The following is an 8,859-nucleotide window of genomic DNA, read 5'->3' on the forward strand; positions in this document are numbered from 1 at the left end:
TCCCTCGGCCCCATTCCCGAACCTTCTCCCGTTCCCATACAGCGGTGCCGCTTCCTCCCGCGGCGTCCAACACCCTCCCGTCGCTGTTCTCGACGATGCCCACGATATCTCGCCCATTCCTCCATCAAATTTCCCCGTTTTTTCTCTTGTTGAGCTTAGATAGGTAGTCTCATATGATATATTGTACTTTTACTAGGTATTTGTGAATACATGTTCCCCTTGTCGCGTCCCAGTAGCCTTGGTTGTTGCATAATCACCCAAAATGGGTATATCACTGCCACTGCACGTGGCCGAGCCGGCGGAGTTCTCGATTCTGTCTTATTTTAGCTTTTCCTATTACACCCCGCATATCCCCGTTTCCTCCCGGAATTCCACGTGGCCAAACATGCGGAGTTCCGCAGCAACGGCTCGCTTACTTCTGACTTCTGACTCCCGCGTTCTCCCCGCTTACACCCGTCCTCACTCCCTTCCCTTTCTCCCTTCCCAATCCCTCTCAATGTCGCTGTCATCGTCCCCAACACCCATAATAGACCAGTTTAATCGTCCAATGCAATGTATATACCAAGTTTACCCCCTATCTCACAAAAGCCCACTTAGTATATGATCCTTTTGTTCTGACTTCTGTATATAGACTCTGTGTCGGTGCTACTACCATATTTGTTGCCAGGCACAGGAACCAATTGGGGAGAAGCCTTTTCTCAGAATCCCATTGGCCAGCTGAGCGAATGAATAGCATATTAACTCCGTGATATCGGCTTTGGGGAAGCATAGCCTCCGAATCCTTCTGGAAAGTTCTTTCCTTCATTTCGCGGTTCTATCAATTGGGTTGACTAGTGATTCCGCCGCTATTCGGCCCGAAATGCCTCTCCATGATTGGCCAACTCTATTATGCAAGGTATGGCGAGTAAAACAGCCGAAACCTTCGTCATCGCTGTTGCTGACGATGCTGAAGCCCATTCTGACATAGTAGTACAAGTGCTGCGAGGCGTAATATGTTATATTGCGTGTATAGTGAAACAATGAAGATCATAGAGTACATATCAGGCGTCTGCGTCCGGCGGGATGACATCTGGCCCCTTCTTCGCGCGCGACTTCCTCACCGGCTTATCCATCCCAGCCGACTTGTCGGCAGGCTTTGTGCACTTGACTGGAGGGGCTTTGGCAGCATCGGTCGGCTGTCGGCGCTTGCGCTTCCTCATAGACGAGGAGCCTTCAGTCGTGTCATTGGAGGCTGAGGCCTCATCCGGCTGGCCCTCTTGCACTTGTGCGGTGACGCTCTCGGTGGAGGACGACGGTAGTGGAATGGGCGCTGAGGCCGAGGGAGATGATGAAGAAGGGGAAGACAAGGGCTGCCGTCCAAAAACGCGGGCGAAGATGGCTGCCACGACGTCAGGGACGGGTACCTCGAGCGAAGTTGGAGGATCCGAGGACTGCGCCTCGTCCGGCGGGGGCTCAGTGGACACAGGTGGCTCCGCGGGAGTATCAGCGGCGGAGGCGGAGGCGTCGGGCAGAGTAGGAGCTGGGGCGTCAGCAGGGGAGATGGAGGACTGAGGCGCCGAAGGCAGCCGTGGCTCGCAATTGGGGGTCACTGCCTCGCCTGTCTCGATACATCGGATGCGCTCCTCGATTTCCTCGGGCGTGACCTTGATGAATTGGCACTTGCCGGAGGTAACGTCGTCGGCCAGCTTCTCCAGGACAGGGAGCCCGCCCTTTAGGTAGCTCGGGTTAGTCCACTCGTCGTGCTCCCAGCCGACGAGCTTGACGTTGTACCTGCGGACGATGGCCGACTCGTAGCGCTTGTACTCCATCGTGGCGCCGTTGTCACTGGTGGCCTCGACTTATAATAAAGACGTCAGTAAGGGGGAAAGGGAAGGAATTGTAACTACTCACCCAGAGCCTGATTGAGTCCCATACGAATCTGCATCTTCGCCATCACTTTCCTGTCGTCGTGCTTGCACTTCTTGCCTTGAGGGAATTAGATATACGAAAAAGCGAGACTGAAGAATGAGAAACTTACGATTGCTCCGGATCTTGGCAATCATATTGCCCTCCATCTTCCCAGCAAACTCGTCGAGATCGCACCGAAAATTCACCCAAAAATATTGTTTGATCCCCTTGCTAGATGTGTAGACCTTTGGTGACATGGCGAACTCAAGGGACCCACGAGTGAGTACAAGAAGAGCGTGAACGTCGTGGCGGGCGGAGAGGGCATCAAGCTGTATAGAAAGTGAGTATAGACAACGACAAGGAGGGAGGCTTTAAACATACCTCCTGAGCAACTGATATAAAACTCGACGAGACCTCCGCCAACCGTGCCCGCGGAGTGAGGTTGGGCGCTTTCTTGGGAGCTTGGAGCTTGATCTTGTCGAATTCTGCGATGAGGATGCAACGCTTGTCGTCGGTGAGCTGGGCGTACACGGCATTGGCTCCCGCTAGACTGGCCACGTTCGCGCGATTTTTGAAGTCCTTGCCTGAGATTATAGTACATTAGCTAAATGATATACGGGCAGGAATTCGAAGGCTCACCGTTATTCTCTAGAAGAGCTTGGAAAAAAAGGAACGCCGACCAAGAGCTCGTCTTCTGGTTGCGGCGGCGTCGCATACTGGCCTCTTGGTAGAATAGACCCCGGAAGTAGGAGCGACTCTTCTTGTACTTGATAGCAAGAGCGAGGATCTGCTCGTCAATGTAGTCAATGAGCTCGTCGATGTCGTTATCTTCGGCGTTCTTCTTCAACCGCTGGCGCGCGCGGTGGACACGTTGGGTTTCGGGAGGCAAGGCTGGGCGTGGACCGCGGACGCGACCGCGCATGCGGCGCATGTGACTTAGTAACAGTTTTGGCATGATTTAGCTGGACGCGCGGGAGGAGCTGTTGAACTCGCTGAACACAGTCCACCTTAAATATAAAGATTGAATTATGCTATTCAACTGTGACTAAGGTATCTAGATTGACGAGGAAAGGGACGCGTATCAAGGGTCAGCGGCTAAAGCTTCTTCATCGGCTGTATCAAGGTCAACAATGAGCTGTGTGTCATAAAACATAGCCTGGGTTATTCTGCCTGCATAATCAGGCAATAGGTTGGGAAATGCTACTTCAAGAGCAGCCTGCCACTTGGATGGGAGGTAATCCCTCAACAGCTCAACGCACACATTGTGCATATAGTCGGGGAGAGACAGGTCGTCCAAAACCGCTGCCGTGCACAGGCCGAATGGTAATATGACGGAATACTGATCGGCTCCAAACCGAGGATTCGGAGCGCTGGACGCGGATGAACTGGGCTCGCCAGAGCCTGGACATGACAACGAAATCGGGGGCACCGGAGAAGACGGAGGTAATGCAAAGTGTACGCATACGCTACCCTGAAGAGCGACGCGGTCGCTGTCACCGAAACCCGGCCCGGACTTCATCTTGCCGATACGCTTGCTTGCCTTGTCATCTAGTTGAACAGGGGCCTGCCACCTAGTCTCGACGTTGGGAGGAGATGACAAATGCACCGGTACTGAGGGGTGGATAGGAGTGACGACAGGGATAGGTGAAAGTGAATGCGCGGGAGAGGAAGGCGAGCAAGGTGGTAAATAGAATTGAGAAGTTGATGAAGGCCCACTGAAGTCGAGAGAGTTCCAGCAGATGTCGTGCTGGTTGTTGAGCTCAGGAAGGAAGGTAAACAGAGGGGGTTTGGTAGTCGAATAGAGGAGAGAGTCGGAGAGCTGACCGCGTGGACGACCTTGGAATACAAACCGGTTGTTGGAGCTAGCAGAAGGTTTGGGAATGATTGGGAGGGATGTAAAGTTGACGACACTCGGTTCATCGCTAAAGCCCTTGTCTGGCCAGCAGTGTTGGGAACGCAGGTCGCGGAAGTCCTTGGCGTTGGCGCAGGCAACGTTCTCGATGAAAGTTTGCGCTAGTTCGGCGATGGTGATGTGAGCTTCAGGATGTAACGCGAGGAACCGAGGATTGAGGTATGAGGACACTCGCAGATTCTCGGGCTCGACATTCTTGTTCTGCTTGACAGCCCCGGGATGATGCAAGAAGAGAGAGACCCCACCAGTGAGGCGGTCTAGTGCAGTGATCTATGGAATGTTAAAGCAAATGGAGAGTGCGACCTGGAACAGACGTACGAGATCGTGAATAAGGTGTCGTATACTCTCAACATGTGTCGACCTTGCTTCAAAATTGGCCCTCCTAACCTCCTCCGTAGCTCTGATGGGTCGGGATGCTCCGAGACGGTAATGCAAGAGAGTGACAGGGTGGAAGGCGGGAATGCCTGTGAGGTGGTCTCCGTCGCGGTGTAGATCAAAGCATGACATAGTGAGAAGAAGGGCCTCCCAACGTTTACCGATGTCGTCAATGTCTGCCAAGCCGTCAGGCGGGCGGAAAATACGCTCCATGGCATTGAGACCGTCAACGGTCGGGACGTGATGATAGGGTGTGGCACGCCAAGGTGTCATGGCTTGATGCTGAGTGAGGAATGGGCGTGTAGCGTTGCAAGTCGCGACTTTTCAGTGATTATCTTGCCACACGCGCGGCTGCCATGCGGCATCCTCGCGCAGTATGTACCTTATGTTCAGATATCGCTCGCCATCTCGTGTCAACTATTTGCTGATTTCTAGGTTTATGCTATGAGTACGACCAACTATGACTACGAATAGAACATGCTCAGAGTACTAGTCTTTGTTTATAATAATAGTAAGGCATTCAGCAAGCACTTGCTATGTTCGAAATTGCGACTTGATGATCAGTGTGCTCGTATGACGTCCTTAGACAAAAGCACTTCCACATTCTTTCCAATCACGCATTTTTGTTGAGCAGAAGGTCAAATCCTCATTATGATGTACTATAAATGTAGCTAATCATCCAAATGCATACCGTCGAAAAAATCGCCCAAGTTCACGTCGGCTTCCTCCTGCACCATGTCTCCCTCCTCGTCGTCAACAGTTTGAGTCCCAAGGTCATGATCCTCCACCGTCCTGCCTTGCCTATCTGATGACCCCGGCACCTCACGACCAACGCGCACACCCGGACCCATGGGGCCTGAATACCCCGGCAGAGCTTGCATCTGCTGAATGCGGACGAGCAGCATGACATTGACGCCGTGTAATGTCTCCCATCGTTTCTCGAGCTCAGCTGTTAATGGTGAGTTAGCTTCGGCCAATCGTTTGATGGCCGCGGGGTAATCTAGCTCATCGTCGCGGATTTTAGTAAGTAGACGTTTGATCTCGACATGGCAACGCGTGATCTCCTCTTGCGCACGGACATAGTCGTAATGCAGCAGCGCGGCCTGGCGAACCACCGGCTTTGCCCACCATTTCGTATGGATGTCGGCGTCAGTCTCCCGCAGAACATCAAACTCACTGAGAAAAGAATACTCAGCGATTTTGTCCCAATCCAACGGCTCAGCGGGAGGGTCGAGCTCGGCAGCGTACTTGTTGTACCTGTCGATAGCATTGCGGATAGCGGTCGCCCGTGTACGGAGGGCCTTGGATATCTGAGTTCGTAATTTGTACCCTAGCACGTGTGAGTTAAAAACCGCTTGGCGAGTGGGCAGGAGGGCGTACCGAGACCGCTCATCTGCAGCTTCGTCATTTCCATCAGACGCATCGCCACGAGGCGCTCCACGTCATCAGCCGCTTTGTAAAAGAGGCGATTGGCGATGCGCTTCTGTATGCGTGCCCGCTGCGCGTTATCACTACCCCATCGCGCGTCAGGATCAATGCTCAACGAGCGCTCCATTTCTTCGACGTGACGGAGCTGGAGGTTCAGCTTGTTGTAGGCGAGGGTGAATTGGCGGTTGACGTTGCTGATCTCCTTGCGCGTGAAGCCCTCGTGAATGATGCTGTTGTCGATGTTCTTGTGCGCAACGAAGGCGGCGTTATATCCGGCCCTGGTGATGATGAGCTTAGGCTTCGGGGTGAGAAGCGAACACTTACTGGGCGGCGTCCAATTCGCCAAGCGCTACAACGTAGTCGAGCTCCGCACTATCTTCCTCCCGCTTCCCATGGACCCTCTTCAAATATTCCCGCTCCTCCACGAGGTCGGCGTCGAACTGCGCCGCAGTCATCGGAGGTGAAATCGAGAGCGCGGCCATGCGAGAGTGGTGGGACTTGATAATTGAAGTGGCCTGGACATAGTTGTTGTAGACAAATTTAGCTGAGGATTGTGTCAGAACCTATACAATTACTTGACCTGACAGCTCACCGAGGTTTGCGTACTTCTCGGAATCCGAGAAATGAAAGAATTCATCGATGTCTTGATGGCGGTGGAACTCGGTTGTGAAACGAACCAATGCGGCAACTCCATTTGACTCCGAGAAGACGCGCTCGGAAGTTTCGAAGTCTTCTTTGCCTGTCCCAGTAGTATACTTCGAGAAATGATTAAGTTGGCAATACCTGTTATGTGCGTGACCGTGAAAAGCGGGGACTACACCATGGAGCCGTTGTGCGATTGCCTGGGGGCCTAGAGAGCTGCGGAGAAGTATGGCGAAAAAGCGGCATTTGATGTCGTACCCGAAGCACACGTCGTCCCCGAATACGTCAAGGAGTTTTTTGATGGTTGCCAGCGGGTACTTCATCCTGTGCGAATGTCAGCAAAGCTCATGGAGAAATGAGGATACTCACAGTTCCCCGCTCCGTACCATGTCGCAGATGGTAAGGAGGAATCCATGACGGCAGAACGAGACGAAGATGCCAGACTTTTTGAATACAGCGAACATCTTCTTCCGAGACTCAGGGGCCGCGTTGCGCCATCTGTCAATGCAAGCATCCGTGGGTTCGCCCGCACTATCCGAAGGCAAATCCGATGTCTCGGAGTCCGGATCGCCGGGATCAATTTGCGGGGGAGAGGCGGACTGAGCGGCATTGACTTCATCCTTGAAACCATCGACAAAGGTCTCGCTAAGCCAGATGTCGGACTGACCACAGCGAGGATCGAAGCGCTCGGTACCAGAGCGAACCTTAGGATCGACGAGCTTCAGAGAATTGTTGCCGTCCATGGCACACATCATACTGAAGGTGAGGGGGGGTTCATTGCGAAGGCGATACTGGCAGGCCGGGCATGAGTTCAGCATTCGCCAATTCGGGCCGACATGGTTGAGGGCGGCACCAACGCGCTGATCGATCCGCCGCGTTATTTCCAGGTACACGTCATAGGCGTCCCTGAACTGTCGAGCGAGATACGGACGATAGGGGACCTGTTTGAATGAGTCAGGCGGGGGTGGGTAGTGAAATGAACGACTCACCCGATGGAGGTGACATAGCATCTTGGCCTGAGCATGAATGCTCAGGCGAGGACATACGCGGTGAGCTTGTCGGAACGCCTCGAGCGAGCGGAGAGTGACCGCAACGGTGGGTTGGATGGGAGAGCAGCCGAGGACTCCGTGTCGAACGAGGCTGATGTTGAGGTGAGGTGCGAGGTGTATGAACTCGAAGATGTCGTTTTCTAGATATAGAATACTGTTAGTGACGAATACATTTATGAATAAGCATACTCACCAAACATGTCTACGACCTGAATGTTGAACGTTGAAGGTGTCGCCTCCTTATCCGCCTCCGATTCTTGAGGGTACGACTGAGGCGATGTGTCGGGCGAAGGTGGCGGAGAGGCAGGGGATCGGGCGAAGTTCCGATGGAACATTGATAGAGTGGAGTCCGAGGCCTTGGCGAGAAGAGGGCGATACTGCCACTCAAGGAAGGCGTCGGTGAGGGTGTCGTAGATGGATTCCCATGCTTGGACTGTGGTTTTAACGCGATCCGAGCGGTCCCGACCATCGTAACGCTGCGTGCTATAATGAAGAATGGTCAGTATAGGCAAGAAACTTTGATTAGACTTACCGGGGCTCCTCAAGCATAGCCTTGAGTTCGTTATACAACTCGAACTCTCCGCCGGCATGGCTCTGCGTGAAGCCTTCATCTCCTACTGCGGGTAAGGCGTCTTCCATATCCATGGGTTCGTCAGGAGGCGTGGTGTTAAGGGAGGATGTGATGGGGGCCGCCTCCTTTTCGAACTCTTCCCGCTCTTCGAATGTCATATCTACCCTTCTCAGTCAGGATTCTCCGTTGAAAAAAATCATGAAAATGAGGGACGTACTTCGCATTGCGATACGACGCAGGGCCTCAGCCTCCTGACGACGACGATGTACCCCGCTCGTTGGTAAGCTTTGTCGCTTTCTGGCGCCAATATAAGAGTTGACTTTTGAGGACACACCCGGCACCGAGTACCGAGCGGTCTTGGGCATAGCCTAGAAATACAGTGAGCCAAGAGACAACGAGAAGGGAGAGGGGGAGACTTACGAGCTGCTGGTGCTGGACGACGACGGCGACGTTGAGAGGGATTGGGAAGGGAGAAAGGGAAGGGAGTGAGGACGGGTGTAAGCGGGGAGAACGCGGGAGTCAGAAGTCAGAAGTAAGCGAGCCGTTGCTGCGGAACTCCGCATGTTTGGCCACGTGGAATTCCGGGAGGAAACGGGGATATGCGGGGTGTAATAGGAAAAGCTAAAATAAGACAGAATCGAGAACTCCGCCGGCTCGGCCACGTGCAGTGGCAGTGATATACCCATTTTGGGTGATTATGCAACAACCAAGGCTACTGGGACGCGACAAGGGGAACATGTATTCACAAATACCTAGTAAAAGTACAATATATCATATGAGACTACCTATCTAAGCTCAACAAGAGAAAAAACGGGGAAATTTGATGGAGGAATGGGCGAGATATCGTGGGCATCGTCGAGAACAGCGACGGGAGGGTGTTGGACGCCGCGGGAGGAAGCGGCACCGCTGTATGGGAACGGGAGAAGGTTCGGGAATGGGGCCGAGGGAGGGACGGATATTACCGGTGCCGGGGGTGCCGAGAACGCGCTGACGTG

At 53.4% G+C, this 8,859-nt stretch overlaps 3 protein-coding genes across 3 annotated transcripts; all 3 read right to left on the reverse strand.

The window, feature by feature from the left end:
• Positions 1-1,040: 1,040 nt before the first annotated feature.
• On the reverse strand, positions 1,041-2,842 carry CONPUDRAFT_77051 (uncharacterized protein; the record flags this gene model as incomplete). The annotated part of the gene is made up of 5 exons (XM_007775829.1): positions 1,041-1,837; positions 1,891-1,965; positions 2,018-2,216; positions 2,269-2,471; positions 2,527-2,842. 5 exons carry the CDS (start codon positions 2,840-2,842, stop codon positions 1,041-1,043), a joined length of 1,590 nt encoding a protein of 529 aa, XP_007774019.1.
• A 126-nt stretch (positions 2,843-2,968) lies between these two features.
• CONPUDRAFT_158807 (uncharacterized protein) lies at positions 2,969-4,447 on the reverse strand (the record flags this gene model as incomplete). Its single annotated transcript, XM_007775830.1, has 2 exons — positions 2,969-4,069; positions 4,118-4,447. 2 exons carry the CDS (start codon positions 4,445-4,447, stop codon positions 2,969-2,971), a joined length of 1,431 nt encoding a protein of 476 aa, XP_007774020.1.
• Positions 4,448-5,013: 566 nt separating this feature from the next.
• Positions 5,014-7,386, reverse strand: CONPUDRAFT_39384 (uncharacterized protein; the record flags this gene model as incomplete). The annotated part of the gene is made up of 6 exons (XM_007775559.1): positions 5,014-5,504; positions 5,561-5,846; positions 5,956-6,146; positions 6,195-6,568; positions 6,614-7,185; positions 7,234-7,386. Coding segments are annotated over 6 exons (2,067 nt in total), but the record flags the coding sequence as incomplete, so codon positions are not given.
• Positions 7,387-8,859: the final 1,473 nt, after the last annotated feature.

This window comes from Coniophora puteana (genome assembly GCF_000271625.1).
Source record: "Coniophora puteana RWD-64-598 SS2 unplaced genomic scaffold CONPUscaffold_15, whole genome shotgun sequence".
Classification (NCBI taxonomy): Eukaryota; Fungi; Basidiomycota; class Agaricomycetes; order Boletales; family Coniophoraceae; genus Coniophora; species Coniophora puteana.